This window comes from Piliocolobus tephrosceles, chromosome 3, assembly GCF_002776525.5.
Source record: "Piliocolobus tephrosceles isolate RC106 chromosome 3, ASM277652v3, whole genome shotgun sequence".
Taxonomy (NCBI): Eukaryota; Metazoa; Chordata; class Mammalia; order Primates; family Cercopithecidae; genus Piliocolobus; species Piliocolobus tephrosceles.
The window spans coordinates 138,329,428-138,345,971 of record NC_045436.1 but is presented as its reverse complement, the minus strand read 5'-3'; the positions used below and the strand labels follow the sequence as shown (position 1 = coordinate 138,345,971).

At 38.3% G+C, this 16,544-nt stretch overlaps 1 protein-coding gene across 4 annotated transcripts in view; it reads right to left on the bottom strand.

Annotated features, from left to right (window-relative positions):
• The window catches only part of CORIN (corin, serine peptidase), a 209,900-nt gene that overhangs the window by 59,603 nt on the left and 133,753 nt on the right, over window positions 1–16,544 (bottom strand). For all 4 annotated transcript variants that reach the window (XM_026455813.1, XM_023224528.3, XM_023224529.3 and 1 more), the window contains 3 exons: window positions 15,311–15,418; window positions 6,244–6,475; window positions 2,901–3,046 (listed from right to left, as the gene is read on the bottom strand). In XM_026455813.1, coding sequence (XP_026311598.1) covers window positions 2,901–3,046; window positions 6,244–6,475; window positions 15,311–15,418 — 486 coding nt within the window. The remainder of the gene's footprint in view (window positions 1–2,900; window positions 3,047–6,243; window positions 6,476–15,310; window positions 15,419–16,544) is intronic.

Below are 16,544 nucleotides of genomic sequence, written 5' to 3'. Positions count from 1 at the left end.
AAAAAGCTTTTTGTTTCTTTACTACATAGGTAGGCTGCAAATTTTCCATACTTTTATGCTCTGCTTCCCTTTTAACTATAAGTTTCAACTTTAAGTTATTTCTTTGCTCCTGTATCTGAGCTCAGGCTGTTAGAAGCAGCCAGCCTATGTCTTGAACACTTTGTTGCTTAGAAATTTCTTTCATCAGGTACCCTAAATTTTCACTCTCAAGTTCCAACTTCAACACATCCTTAGGGCATGAACAGAATGCAGCCAAGCTCTTTTCTAACATATGACATGGGTGAACCTTTGCTCCTGTTCCCAATTAGTTACACATTTCCATTTGAGATCTCATCAGCCTGGCCTTCACTATCCATATCACTATCAGAAATTTTGTCACAATCACTTAACCAATTTCTAAGAGTTCCAAACTTTCCCTCATCTTCCTGCCTTCTTTTGAACTCTCCAAACTCTTCCAACCTCTGCCTATTACCCTGTTCCAAAGCTGCTTCCACATTTTCAGGTATCTTTATAGCAATGATGAACTTCTAGTACCAATTTTCTGTGTGAGGCCATTCTTGTGTTGCTATAAAGAAATATCTGAGACTGGGTAATTTATAAAGAAAAGAGGTTGAATTGACTCATGGTTCTGCAGCCTTTACAGGAACCATGGTGAAGACATCTGCTCAGCTTCTATGAAGGCCCCAAGAAGCTTACAGTCACAGTGAAAAGCAAAAGGGGAGCAGGCACATCACATGGTAAAGAAGGAGCAAGAGAGAGAGTAGGGGAAGAGGTATTGTTACACTTTTAAATGATTAGATCTCATGTGAATGCAGAGCAAGAGTTCATTTGTCACTAAGGAGATGACCCAAACCAATCACTAGGGATCTGTCCCCATGATCCAAACACTTCCCATCAGGCCCCACCTCCAACAATGGGGATTACATCTCAACATGCAGGGACAAATATCCAAACTATATCACTATGTAAAGCAATCTATAGATTAAATATAATCCCTATTAAAATACCAATGACGTTCTTCACAGAAATAGGAAAAAAGTCCTAAACTTCATACAGAACCACAAAAGACTCAGAATAGCCAAAGCTATCCTGAGCAAAAAGAACTAGAGGAATCACTTTACCTGACTTCAAATTATACTACAGAGGTATAATAGCCAAAACAGAATGGTACTAGCATAAAAACAGACACATAGGTCAAGGGAACAGAAGAGAAAACTGAGAAAAGAACTCATACATCTACAGTGAATTCATTTTCAACAAAGGTTTCAAGAACATACACTAGGGAAAGGACAGTCTCTTTAATGAATGGTGTTGAGTAAACTGGATATTCATATGCAGAAGAATGAGATTAGACCCCAATCTCTTGCCATATACAAAAATCAAGTCAAAATGAATAAAGACTTAAACCTATGACTTCAAACTATGAAACTACTAGAAGAAAACATTGGGGAAACTTTCCAGTACACTGGACTGCACAAAATTTCTTATGTGATATTGCATGAACACAGACAACCAAAGCAAAAATGGACAAATGGGATTACATAAAGTTAAAAGCTTCTGCAAAGCAAAGAAAAGTAAAGAGACAACCCACAGAATGGGAGAAAATATTTGCAAAATATCTATACAATAAGGGATTAATAACCAGAATATATAAAATGCTCAAACAACTCTACAGAAAAAAAAGACTAGTAATCTGATTTAAAAATGGACAAAAGATCTGAATAAACATATCTCAAAAGAAGACATACAAATGACAAACAGGTATATGAAAAGGTGCTCAACATCACTGACTATCAGATAAATGCAAATCAAAACTACAATGAAATATCATCTCACCCAAATTAAAATCTCTTACATCCAAAAGACAGACAATAACAAATGCTAGCAAGGATGTCAAGAAAAGGGGATCCTCACCCACTATTGGTGAGAATTCAAATTAGTACAACTATTAGGGAGAAAAATTTGGAGGCTTCTCAAAAAACTAAAAGTAGACCTACTATATGACCCAGCAATCCCACTGCTAGGTATATACCTAAAAGAAAGGAAACCAGTATATAGAAGAGATATCTGCACTCCCATGTTTGTTGCAGCACTATTCACAATAGCCAACATTTGGAAGCATCCTAAGTGTCCATGAAAAGATGAATGGATAAAGAAACATATATGCAATGGAGTATGATTCAGCCTTAAAAAAGAATGAGAGCCTGTCGTTTGCAACAACATGGATGAAAGAAGACGTCATTGCGTTACATGAAATAAGCCAGGCACAGAAATACAAACTTCTTATGTTCTCACTTATCTGTGGGAGCTGAAAATTAAAACAATTGAAGTCATGGTGATAGAAAGTAGAGCAATGGTTGCCCGTGTCTGTGAAGGGTAGTGTTGGGGAAAGCAGGGTTGGTTAATTGGTACAGAAATATAGTTAGATAGAATGAATAAGATCTAGTATTTGACAGCACAAGAGAGTGACTAGAGTCAACAATAATTTGTTGTACGTTTAAAAATAACTAAAAGAGTATAACTGGATTGTTTGTAACACAAAGAAAGGATAAATGTTTGGGGTGACGGATACCCCATTTACCTGATGTGATTATTATGCATTGTATGTCTATATCAAAATATTTTAGGTATCCCATACATATATACACCTGCTATGTACCCACAAAAATAAAAGAATAGAAATAGCAAATGACTTCATTTTTAAAATGAATGCAATATCTAACAGACGAGTGTCGAATTCTTCAATGCAATCAAGTTCACAAATTCACTCACCTAAGCAGCCTGATTGGCCACTAAATAGAAAACAAACAAACAAGAAATCACAAATAGAAGAAGTTGAAAAGGTAGCTAACATGTTCATCCATGTTAAATGCCCCGCTGTAATTAATTTTAAAATTAACCTTCCACATATTCATCAGGCATCAGGCAGGTTTGATTGTCTGAATTTTCCTCTGGAAATTGACTGCAATCTGTGTGTTCAGGCCACTGTAGGCCCACAATCCCAAGAACAGACTCACAGCGTTCTTTGGAATGCTCACACAATGCTCTAGATGAACAAGAAAAACAAAACATTAGAAACAGAATTAGCTCCATCTGAGACAGAGGTTATGAATTTATGTCAAGTTTTAAATTCTGTGTGTGTGGCATGTATAGTGGGTGTGTGGATATAAAAGATGCACATATATATGATAGGTATTTGGGAAACCAAAACAAGTAATATCTCTGTAAAGAGTATACATTCCAGCATCACACTTTCACCAGAAGAAATTTTATTGCAGAAATAGGTCTAAAGATGTTTCCAGGACACAGATTCCCTTCTCCACATTTCCTTTCTCATTCTCTCTTGTGTCTCTGAAGCAGACACATTCTCCAACCTTTTGTTCCAAACAGGGAAGTCTCCAACATCACTTTGGATAGTTTGCCACCAAAGTCATTGAATCTATTCATCAACCTCATCCTCAAAGATCTCCCCCTCTGCAGATCAGCCCTGTGAGCCATCTCATGTGCCACCCTAGCTTGTCTAAGGCATTGCCTCCCTTACTTCAGCTTCCATCAATATTTTTGAAAAACTTAGGACTCCTCCCAAACCCACTTATGTTGAGGTCGAGTCAGTTAAAGTGTTCGTTTTTTCTTTTAAAGAAATGATATACAAACTATTGTATCATGCACTTTCAGGGGTGTTATGTCTTTTGTCCCCAGAATATTTTTAGGTTAAGGTATCAGCGTGCCTCACAGAAGATTTCTTTACTTCTTTTTTTACTTCTTATGGAAAAAATTATGATTTTTGTCTCAATATAGTACTAAGAAATTAGTTACATAGTTTAAAAAAAAAAAATCTAACCAAAGTAAGTTCCCAGGCCAATACTCTCTTAATGGACTCAAATGCAGGCTTACATCTCAAAAGTTTCAAACTTTGTACGTTAATTCAACCAAGTTCTCATTTTTAAGGTAAAATGGGAGACAGGTCTTCCAGAAAGGCCAGCTCCAGTCTTGCCCAAAACTGGTAGAGAAAGCATAACAATCAAATGAGGAAGTTTCAGAGAAAACTCTTTCTAGGTTTCAGTCTGGACAAAGCTCAGCATAACTCAACACTAGGAATTTGGGGTAAAGATAAAGCCATGGTATTCCTATGTTAGATCAGGAAAGATGGAAAGTTCAATAGCTGATAACTGTCTGTTGAACTAACTAGCTTTGTTGCAAATTTATAAAAACTGTATGTAACTCAATTGTGGCTGCTATTTTAAATTAGTCATGTTTATACAGAAGACTGTATAGTGCCTGACTCTACCACTTCCTATTTTTTTCCGTAAAATGGAAATTACAATATGCAGCAGCACAACTCCAGGGGGCGCTGTTCTTATCATAGTCCTTGTAGTGCTCAGCCGTAAGCAGCACCTCTGATGGCACGCACCTCACTCAAAGGGTTATTTTGAGTACACTCGTAACGATCCTCAAGTATTTAGCCCATTGTAAGGACTCGATAATGTTAGATTTTTCAGTCTCATAGCTAAAATATTCAATGTTAAAATTAATAAACAGACCTAGCAAAACCAGACAAAAGCAACTACGTATCACTTTATGAGTTTATTAGCATATTATTCAAAAATTTCTTATAAACAAATATCAAAATATAAAATTCACAGTGATAGACGCTGAAAATGAAAGATGTATGGGTGAACCTGAAAAAAAGAAATAAAGTTATCTAAAAGAAATTTACCAAAATTTTGATTGAACAACACTTCATGATCATGCTTGTCTTAGGCATTTTAATATGGAACTTAAGCCCTGAAATTATAGATTATATCTGGATATAAATTCACATTTACATTTACAGCAGAAAGTGCTGCTTTAGGGAAATTTTTATCTACATATGAAAAGAAAGTCAAATGCCAGAAATTGTTAAGCACTATTAATAGGAAATTATTCACTATCAGTGACCTTGCTTAGCAAAAGTGAAGTAAGATTTAGAAACAGCCTTTTAACATAAAATTGGTAGATGTTTTATTAGAGATACTTTTAAAAGTACTTAGCAGAAATTTTCAGAATTATTTCTACACCAGCTAACATTTACTTTTATTTTCTCTATTGGTATAATTTGTTCAGTCCCCCAAGTGATTTTGAAATTTTATTATTTCCTGTCCTGTCTCTATAGATGCCCTTACTTTGTCATCCATTTGGTATTCAGCATATAATTTATTGTTTTCTCTTCTGTCCACTATATTAATAGTACTGCTTTAAAAAAAAAAAAAAAAAAAAAAAAAAAAAAAAAACTCTGTATGACTTCTGATCCCAACATATGGTTTCTGCAGTTGCTACTCACATTTAGGTCAGCACATTTGTATACCCACCCCTTGAGGGAAAACAGCACTGAAGAGAGTAGTAATTCACTTCTGAGAGTCATCTTGTGTATGCAAACCCTCTAACTACAATGCCTAACACATGGCACAGCAAAGGGACAGACTGCCAAGAAGCTATTGTGTTCCTGTGCTATCATCATAGCTATTGTCCATTCAGGGATCACTACAATGAATCAGAAGCCCTTTACATTCATTTGATCTCAAAACAATACAACCCAACAACCATTACTATCCTTTATTGTACATGTAAAGGAACTGAGGCTGAGAGAGACTCAGGAATCTGTCTAAGGGCTACCCAGAAACTAGAGAAGGGTCAAGAGTTTAACTCAAATATGGACTCTGGAACAATAGTCTTGACACCAGAATATCACTCATATTCAAAGTCCAAGCTGCACTCTTGAAATAGTGCATCTTATTTCATTCAAACAGGCAGAGAAATGTCAGCAATGTCCATCCCTGTCCAATCTGTGAGGCTGGCGCAATGTCTTGTGTCATATCTCTAACAAGTGCTGTCAGAGTGCAGCGTTTTAAATACATCAATGTTGCCAGAAAAAGAGGCAGATATATCCCTTTTCTACTAACATAGTTTTTAAAAAAATACTTTTTAATACAACAGAATGAAATACCTCTGAATTTATTTGACTAAAACTTATAAACTATCATCAAAGGATGTTCATACCTCTCTTGTTTGGTACTTTGTTAATGAATTCTGACTCAAATATTCATTTTACAACTTATACTTCTTTGTCTTACTTGTTAAATATGAGGTATTTGTTAAATGCAGAGCTCCTCAGGGAAATTTACTTTGTCCAAATTCAACTAAGTCTTCACCCCTTGGTTCTCTCTGAGGCAAAATAAGGGACTGGGGGAGATCCCATCATATTACCTGCAAGGGGGGATACGCTGGCCTGTATTCACATCACACTTTGGTACCAAAATGGTGCAAGCAAAGAACATGAGGTATTTATAACAGTTGGTTTGAACAAGTGCAGGGAAAAGAGAAGACTCCCAGCTGATGGATGCTTCCTTTTGAGTCCTGTGGCCAAGGTAATTTGGATAACTTGTACTGTTGTAGGGCAAATTCATGCAGAGTTCCAATGTAATTGGTTCACATTGACCTAACAAAGAAACATACACACAAATATTTTTAAATTGCACATATAAAAACAACTTCTGTAAGTTTTACAAACTTGAAGTCTATTTTATTCTTTCTTTCTTTAGAGTAGCTAAGACTAGAATGCCAGTAGTATACAACGTTTTTTATGGGTATTGAAAATAAGTAAGTTGATTAGTGAAGTGCCCTGGCAACTAAGATTCATTTCTGCACATGTAGTTGCTAACACTGTGACAATATCATGCTTTAGAAAGTCCTTCCTTATTTTTTCCCTTGGCTCATCTTATATAAAGATGACTCTCTTTCATCATTCCTTTTATTGACTCCAATTCATCTTCTTCTTCTGATTTACTCATTACTACTAAAATAGGATAGCCCCATCATGTTCACTGTCACTAAACTAATTAATGAATTTGACTAAATAGGCAATTAGATAACTTCTGTCTATATGTTTTATTGTTGATCCATGTGCTTAAATATAAGGCTACAAGATTTCAGGGCAAGAGGAGGCTCAGATCTGTTGGATACTTCTTGCTAATGAGACAATATCCAAATCCCTTAGCTTGAAATCTGAGGCTATTTTATACTTCAACTCTAGCCTGACTTTTCAGCTTCATTGCCTGTGATTATCCAATCAACAGTATCTCTGCTGTAATAAAATCTATTCCCTTATGACACCAGATATTTTAAGAATCGCATATCTTTATGCACCCTGTTTGCTCCTCTCTTAACTCCTTTTTTATAACATGCTCATAATTATGTCCCCAAAGGTGGTCATGGTTCTAGCTGCCAGGTGCATACAGCACCTGCTGCCTGGATTAACCCTTTCCCATCTTCCCCACCAAGCTAATTCCTCTGTGGTCTGGAAGACTCAGCACAAATACCTCTTCCAGGAAACCTTCCTAGCCAACCACTCTTCCCGTTACTACTTCCAGAATGAGTCTCTTCTGAGTGCAATAGCATCGTAGGCACATGCCCACCATATGCTCATTGCATTCTGCCATATTCTTTATTTACTTACTTGCCTCCCCCACAGAATCCTGAGATTTTTGTGAAATGAGACTTTATCTCTTGATCTCAAAGTCTACACCTAGCACAGTGCCAGAATGAAGGGACGAAAATGCATCACGGACTATCCTAGGCACTGTAACTGTAAGAGTAATGAGAAATATTGTCTCTGCCACTGAGAAACTCCACAATCTCGATAGGAAAAAGGACGCATGTACTGGTAGCTATAGTAGAATGTGAACAGGCTAGGATAGAGTTTGCGTGAACTGAACATTTGTGTATCCCCCATTCATATGCTGAAAATCTAACCTGCAATGTGATAGTATTTGGAGGTGGGGCCTTTGGGAGGTGATGAGGTTTTGATGAGGTCTAGATGAGGGTGGCATTTATATGGGATTAAAGTCCTTATAAGAAGGAGAAGAGACTAAAGCTATCACTCTCAGCCATGTGAGGAAATGCAAGAGGGCAACTGTCTGCAAACCAGGAAGCAGCCTGTTACCAGAGACCAAGTCTGCCAGCATCCTGGTCCTGCACTTCCAGCCTTCAGAACTGTGAGAAATAAATGTTTGCACCCAATCCATGACATTTTATTGTAGCAGCCTGAACATACTAAGACAGACATATTGAACAAAATGGTAGAAGTCCAAAGGGAAAAGGTAGAGCAAGAGTGACCTGGGAAGCCCTCTGATATGGTCTGACTGTGTCCCACCCAAATCTCATCTTGAATTATAGCTCCCATAATCCCCACGTGTTGTGGGAGGCACCCAGTGGGAGATCACTGTATCATGGGGGCAGTTTCCCCCATACTGTTCTCATGGAAGTGAATAAGTCTCACAAAACCTGATGATTTTATAAGCGGTCTCCCCTTTCACTTGGCTCTCAATCTTCTCTTATCTGCCACCATGTGAGACATGGCTTTCACCTTCCACCATGATTGTGAGGCCTCCCTAGCCGTGTGGGACTAAGTCCATTAAACCTCTTTCTTTTGTAAATTGCCCAGTCTTGGGTATGTCTTTATCAGCAGTGTGAAAACAGACTAACACTCCTTCCAAGGATAAATGTGGTTTGTGCAGCTTTGGGAGAATATAGCTGAGAGGCTCCCAGCTCTCTCTCTGTTTGCAGAAGATGTGCCACATTCCCTGAGGGGAGAGGCAAGCAAGTAAGTGTCCTGGTAAAATTCGCCCAGGCAGACCAAAGACCCCATGCCTTATTGAGAGTGATTATTCAAATTAAATTTAATTATTTGACTAAGAAGTGGTATCCGTGCAAATAGATTCGCAATAAGGACTGGGCTGAAATACTAAAACATCTCCAGGACTACTTCTTAATTTAAAGAATCTGAGGGTATCACAGATATTATATTTATAAGGAGGCTGACATTGGCTGGATAAGAAAAAAAGACGGATGAAGTGTAATATGACTCTCAGTTTCCTGAAGTAGACACAACACTGCCAGGTTGGCACAACCTTGAGGATGAGTCAGAGTGGAGAGAAGAGTAGACAGAAGAGGTTTGGGGTTGGTCGGTTCACTTTATCCCTTCCTGTGATTTGTGAGGGAGGGATTGGACATTATGGACTAAATGTTTGTGTTCCCTCAAAATTCATATGTTGAAATCCTAACTTCCAATGTGGTGGTATTAGGAGGTGGAGCCTTTGGGAGGTGAGTCAGTTATAAGTACAGCCCCCAAGAATGGGATTAGTGCCCTTATAAAAGGGACCACAGAGATCTTTCTCACTCTCTTTTCATAGTGTGAGAATACAGTGAAAAGTTGGCCATCTGCAGCCAAGAAGAGGGTCCTCACCAGAACCTGACCATGCTAGCAAACTGATCTCAGACTTCCAGCCTCCAGAACTGTGAGAAATAAATGTCTGTTGTTTATAAGCAATAATGATTTGTTATAGCAGTCTGAACTAAGACAAGAAGTAACGTTTAAATATTTTGTTACAAGATTTTAAAATGCATGTTTTTCATAATGATAAAAACACTACAAAGATGCAGAAAGAAAAAATTCCACATCTTTCCACTCCCCTTTCTGTCACCTTCCCTGCAAGCCAACAGAAGGCTTCCATATCTTTCCCTTGCTCACGTTTATCCATACAACGCCTTTGTGTTTACTTTTGCCAAAGCAGAAGCATACCATTCCTATCACCCTTCAATTTGCTTTTGTTGCTTATTTGTCATGACCATCTTACAAGTCAGCACATGCAGCTCTAACTCTATGCTTTTTTCCTGATATCTTTAATACACTTAAAATTGTATACAGTTGGTACACTTACAGATATTTTTGATGCAGTCCTTTCTTTCCTTGGGCATACCCTCCCTTTCTTTCTTTCTCTACCACCCCATCAAGGTTTAACTTTTTATTAATGTATTTCATTGAAGATGATTAATAGAACACATCACATGAATAATTTTTCTCTTTCTTATATGTGGAGAATGTATCACTTTTGATTTGGGTTAAGATACAACTTTAAGTGTTTAGGAACCAAGGAAGAGGAAAGGATTAAGTAATGATCATACATTATTCTGGAGATCTGTATTGAATGCGGTAAGGTTTATTGGATCTTGAGTTTTATTCCTTCAAAGGCATTCTTCACAGAATGCTAAGCAAGATAAACTCTCAATATACCTGTCAACCCCAAATTCTATGATTTATGATATCAATAACCTTTTTTATCTTAAGCATTAGGCTCACGTTTGAGCCTGATTTACAATCGCCACTAGAGGGAGATCACGTCACAAACGTGAGGATATTTTAAGGCGGCAGAACTGTGTTTCTGATGTAAGTTTGATGTAGTACCCAGTACAGTGTCCTGAACACAGATGAGGTCTAATGAAGATCTGTCAAAAAAAAAAAAAAAAAAAAATCCTGATGGAATCTCAATGATATTCCACCTCTAAAAGTCTGAAACAAGATGCATTCAATTCGACCTAAAGATGGGTTTGTTAACTCAATGGTGTTATATCCTTATGATGTGATACTCTGAAGTTACTAGAAATCATGTATTAAACGATGGTCATTTACATGAAAAATATGACTTTTCTACATCTAGCAGCATATATAATCATGTTCAAAAATTCATCTTTACCTCAAACTCTAAATGCCTCTTTAACATTATTATTTTTAATAGTTTGATATTATTTTAAGGTGAACATCCTCATAACCACCTCCCAGGTCAAGAAACTGAACTCAGGCAGATACCACAGAAACCTTCCATATATCTCGTCTTATCTCAACCGTCTCATTTTCCCACAAAGTAACTAGTGAGTTTTATCGTTATCACTTCCTTGTTCTTCTTTACGTTTTTTTGTTGTTGTTGTTGTTGTTGTTGTTGTTGTTGTTGTTTTGTGTTTTTTTTTTTTTTTTTTTGAGATGGAGTCTCACTGTGTTGTCCAGGCTGGGGTGCAGTGGCACAATCTTGGCTTGCTGTAAGCTCCACCTCCCGGATTCGTGCCATTCTCCCACCTCAGCCTCCCAAGTAGCTGGGACTACAGGTGCCCGCCACCACGCCCGGCTAATTTTTTTGTATTTTTAGTAGAGATGGGGTTTCACCGTGTTAGCCAGGATGGTCTCGATCTCCTGACCTCGTGATCCACCCGCCTCGGCCTCCCAAAGTGCTGAGATTACAGGTGTGAGCCACCGCGCCCGGCCTTCTTTATAATTTTATTACCTAAGTGTGTACCACCCCTGGATATTGTAATTGAGGCTTGCCCATTTTTTGAAATTTGTCCTGTCTTTTAAGTCTCTGATAGTCTTTGGGTTCCTCCTCCATTCCTTTGTTTTCCTTTATAATTTGACTATGGAAGAACCCAGACATTTGACTTGTAAGCTATATACCAACTTCTGAATCTTGCTTATCGCACACTCCTGGTGAAGTTAAACATGTTCCCCATCCTCTCTCTTTCCAAACCTTGGCAGCTGAATCAACAGGAATGGACTGGGCTTCATTCCACTGGCAAGACTAGAGGTGGCTGAGCTGTTCTTTCACCAGAAGCCACATCATTTTGATTTCCCTCTTTTTGTGATGTTAGCAGCTGTAGATGCTTCATGTCTTCACTCATTAATTTAATGTGTTACCAAATGGTAATATTCTATTCAATCCTTTTTTCACTTATTAGAAAATGCACATGGAGATGCTTTTGTAAATACATCATTCCTCTCCTCTACTATTTACTCCTAAGGACAGAAGTCTGTAACCATTATGGTGATTGGCTTCTCTACCACATGACTACACCATTTACTCCTACCAGTTGAAGCTTGCAAAGAGAAAGCAGGAAATTGCTAGATCCTTAGGGAATTATTCAAAAAGCAAACCTGTTCATTTCTTCCTTGGTGTTGAGTAAGGGGGGGAAATGCACGAGTAGGCATAGAACTAAAGGTTGATGAACACTGTGAGAGGCTTGAGAGAGGGCCTGGGACACGACAGCCATGCCCGGATTTCACAGCCATGGTCAGCATGGGCTCAGGGAGGCAAGAGAGACATGCCCATGAGTCACTTTTGCAGGTTCTCCCCATTGTCTCGATTGCATAACGGAGAAATGATGGATTAGTCCCTCCACACCAGAATGAGGGGAATAGCATTCCTTCTCCTATTCTCAAAGGCAAGGACACATCTGTTATTTTGCCTCCCAACATGGCACAGAAATGTTAAAGATGCTGGGTTGTGACTGGACATAGCAACACAGGCTGCTAAAAGCTATTTCTTGAAAAAACTACGTATCTTCAGAAATGCGGTTTTTAGGCTTTTTTAAAAAGCTGTAGGCACTTCTGTGAATTTAAAATAAGCTTCTCCACTGAAAAATGCACATGGGAATACACAAACCTTTTCATATTCTATTTCAGAGTTCTCACATACTCCTGCAGCCCAGTCATAAATAGGCACTAGAGCAATACATTCTCAACATTGGCTATACATTGAAGTCATTTGCAGAATTAAAAAATACTGATGACTGGGTCCCACCCAGTATATCTTTAGGGACCATTAGAAAATCACATAATATTTTATGGGATGGCAATAATCAGAGTCTTCAAGGACAAGAATCCTGGCAACTCCATTGAGAAGCTGTCTCCACCAGACAGAGTATCTACTACATTCTCCAAACTCACGTTTTCCTTTGGCATCAAGCAGACTAAGAAAGTACTGTTCAGTTGTGCCTCAGAAGCTGAGTAATACTAATCTCTGATAGTGGTAAACATCTTCAAGTAATAAACCATATTTTCAAGTGTATGAAGGATTTTCTGAGATGCCACTTGTTTGTCTTTACAGAGACCTAAGTATGCATATATCATCTTGAAGTTCTTTGAAAGATCAGGAATAACATTTTGACTTTCAACTGCAAGTTAGGCACATATGCCATTTTTAATTACACAGGAGTAATGAGAGCGAGTGGCTAGCCTAGTGCCTTTCACTCAGAAGAGAGTGTGTGCAAAACGTTTGCTGAATATGTGTGGAGAGAAGTTGGCAAGAATATACATGGTGAATGAGGAAGCTGGTGAGACAGTGAGGCACTAGGGAAAATGAGTGTATTTAATGAGCTTAAAGAGGACAACAATGTAGAATACATGAGTGGGAAGATGACGATATGTTCTCCCACATTGAAAAGTGACTTCTAGGAAACTAGAAGCTTGTCTCCTTTCTCCACCACTAGAAAGCCTATCACCCATCCCGATGCCTGGAACATCATGTACACACTACAAATATTGGTCAAGTCTATGAGTTAAGAGTTACCCAGTTGCCTTTCCTACAACTTATTCTTTTGACAGGAGACAACATAGTTTTGAATATTTAAAATTTGAAATATTTCAAATATAGAGAAAAAAAGATAACACACACCCAGTTACTTCTTACCCAAATTTGACACAGGCTAACAGTGCCTTTTCTGCATTTTTGAATCTAATAGTAAGTGTCATTCCATGTCAAACAACCCCCAAAACTTTAATAATAAACACATGTCTTTGAGATGACGCTGTCACTATTCAAATTGAAGGAGAAGTAAAGAAATCGCTCTGAAAAAGTTCCACGGCAGATTGAGAGATGAGCAAAATGAAGCAATGGAAACAGTGGCCCAAATAGGTTATGTGTGTGTGTGTGTGTGTGTATACACACACACATATATGCGTATCTATAGGTATGTTCTATTTAAATCAGTTTCTATTTACATCAGTTTAGAGGAAGTAAAATGGCAGCTTGAGTGTGTCGATTTTGAGGTTTGACTAATATCTACTGTTCTCTTACATGGGAAATGGAGGAGGGGTGGGCATGTGCTTCCAGGCAGAGTTATTAAATGCCACAGTCAGTCCTGTCAGCCTGGGTTTTTAATTAGCTGCCTGCCTACATCCCCTTCCCAGACTCCTTTTTTCACTCCCTTGAGACTCCGTAACAGTTACAGAGGTACTCACTATAAGCTCTACAGTGACCCAGAAAGGTCACCAGGTAAAATTAGGACCGCAAAACTGTACCAAATGCAAGGACCGAGCCTTTCAGCATCCCAGCTTCCAAGGGTCTTGGACTGAGAGGACATGTGTTAAGAAGTAATGCCCTAGCTGGGCATGGTGGCTCACTCCTGTAAGGCCAGTAGATCACTTGAGGTCAGGAGTTTGAGACCTGGCTGGCTAACATGTTGAAACCCCATCTCTACCAATAAATAAATAAATAAATAAATTAGCTGGGCATGGTGGTGTGGGCCTCTAATCCCAGCTACTCGGGAGGCTGAGGCAGGAGAATTGTTTGAACCTGGAAGGCGGAGGTTGCAGTGAGCCGACATCGCACCACGGCATTCCAGCCTAGGTGATAGAGCCAGACTCTGTCTCAGGAAAAAAAAAAAAAAAAAAAGAAGGAATACCGTCTTGCCAACTGAAAGCTGACTGACCTGCTTCTTAATTTCTAATCCCAACCTGAAAACGCAGCCAAAAGTCCATTAGCAAATGTAAAAGAATGAGTACAATATGAAAACAGAGCCCAGGAGTCAGAAATCATTACTAGAAATCAGTTGCTGGGGATTTTCTGATTCAGTTTCCCAGGAGAGTCCCTAGGGTGCTCTTTCACTTCCACCCATTCTGTCTTCCCCAAATAACTCCTCCTCCTGAAAGTCATTTTAGAGCCACCTGTTTACACCATTTGGAGCTGTTACACTGTCACCGAAAAAAATTAGCATAATGGTTTCAAAACCATTATAGGTCATCAGAGTTCCTGGAAAAGCAAGAATAAATTTCATTAAAAGAACTGACTGTAATCTGAGCACTTTCGGAGGCCCAGGCAGATGGATCACTGAGGGTGTTGAGTAACTGTAATCCCAGCTACTCTGGAGGCTGAGGCAGAAGAATCACTTGAACCCGGAAGGCGGAGGTTGCAGTGAGCCAAGATGGCACCACCGCACTTTAGCATGGGCGACAGAGTGGGACTGTGTCTCAAATAAAAGGAACAGACTGCCAAAATTGTATGTGGCTATTTCTATGAACTTCATATTTGCTTCTTCGTTACAGTTTCCATTTTTGAAGCTGTGCTGTAGAAAGGAAGAAAGATAGCATCTGCCTACAGATGGAGCCAAGAAAATAATTCACAGAAATAATGCCGAGTTGAAAGTAATGGTAATGATATTAAGCAATGCGAATTTACAGTCGTTCACAGTGACACATTTGTTTCTGATTGAAGTTAATTAAGACCATTTGGTTTCTTTTCTGCTACCACATGCGACATTTTAAAAAGAAAAAGAAAACAGGTACACTTTTTTGGAGGGATTCCAGACTTTGGTATTTGGATGTCAACGCAGAAGAAAACTGTTGAGTGCATCCCCTGACGTGGTGATTGCATTTGTCAGCTGCTGTACTTACTACAGTTATTCAGACTGTTGTTCGGGTCACAGAGAGAGCTACCACTACATGAATCAATGCAGGGAATGTAGAGGCATCTTCGGTCTCCTTCTTGACATGGAGTCTGACCTACAGAGGGAGGAAAAGGCACATTGGCTTTCATCATCTGCAAATTCCTTACCTAAGGATCTAAAGGATCAGGAATGTCTGGTGGAACTGAGGAATAACACAACTTTACTTTCCTTCCAATTTCTCCAAAAGTATTGAACATACGTTGAATAGGTGCTTTCTGGATTCATTTTCCTGGTAACTAAATGCAATCCAGGTGTTCCAAAATAGGAATGAAGAAATAAGAGACAAATTACACTACAAACAGGTTGTTGCATTTAATGGAAAAAAAAATAGTGCTTTCGTTTTACATGGGTGTCAACACTTGATTACAAAATAAAATTCAAGAGATTTGAGGGAGAGAGAATGTTATAAAAATCTTGAAATTCTGAATATTAATTGACATTTGTTTAAGACTCGTTTGCTCCCAATTCTAGTCTCCCTCTAAGTAAAATGCTTTCTCTAGTAGTAAGTAGGGCATCAACACCAATACAATAAGGATACTTTATCATAATACAAGTGTTATGCAGCTGTTACCCATATTTTCAATATGTCCTTGGAAAGTGTCATCAGCCTAGCTGTGATGACTTGAGAACTGAGTTTCTTTTTTCTAAGTGAATGACAGCAGTAATATCAATGTTTGCCCTAATGATTTTTCCTTAAGGTAGGTAGAGAGGAAACTGCTTTTCCCATTGATTTCCTGGTCATTTGTAGATTAAATGGGGAAGGTAATAAATTATTATCCATTCTGTCTCTCCCCCATTATGATCAATTACCTTCAGGCATGTCATCTGGAATCTAGACAACCTTGCAAGGCACTTTTAAGTATAAATAATAGTATATGTGTATATATCATCATTCTTATCTATAATTCTAAGACAATGTTTATTATACTGGAATATTTATCCTTTCCAGTACCACTAGTATGCAAAATAGTATACCACAGCCTTGCAGAAAAGAGATGTCCCTCTTGTTTTAATGTCATCGGGGTCAAAATTTTTTCTCAAAGCAAACCAAACAATTTCTGTAAATTTAAGCTCTTAAGGAGACTTTATTGACATCATGCTTCATTATTTTGGCAAATATTAAGTGCCTGCCATGTGACAATCTATGTGACAAGCTAGGCACTAAGCATTAAAAGACAAAA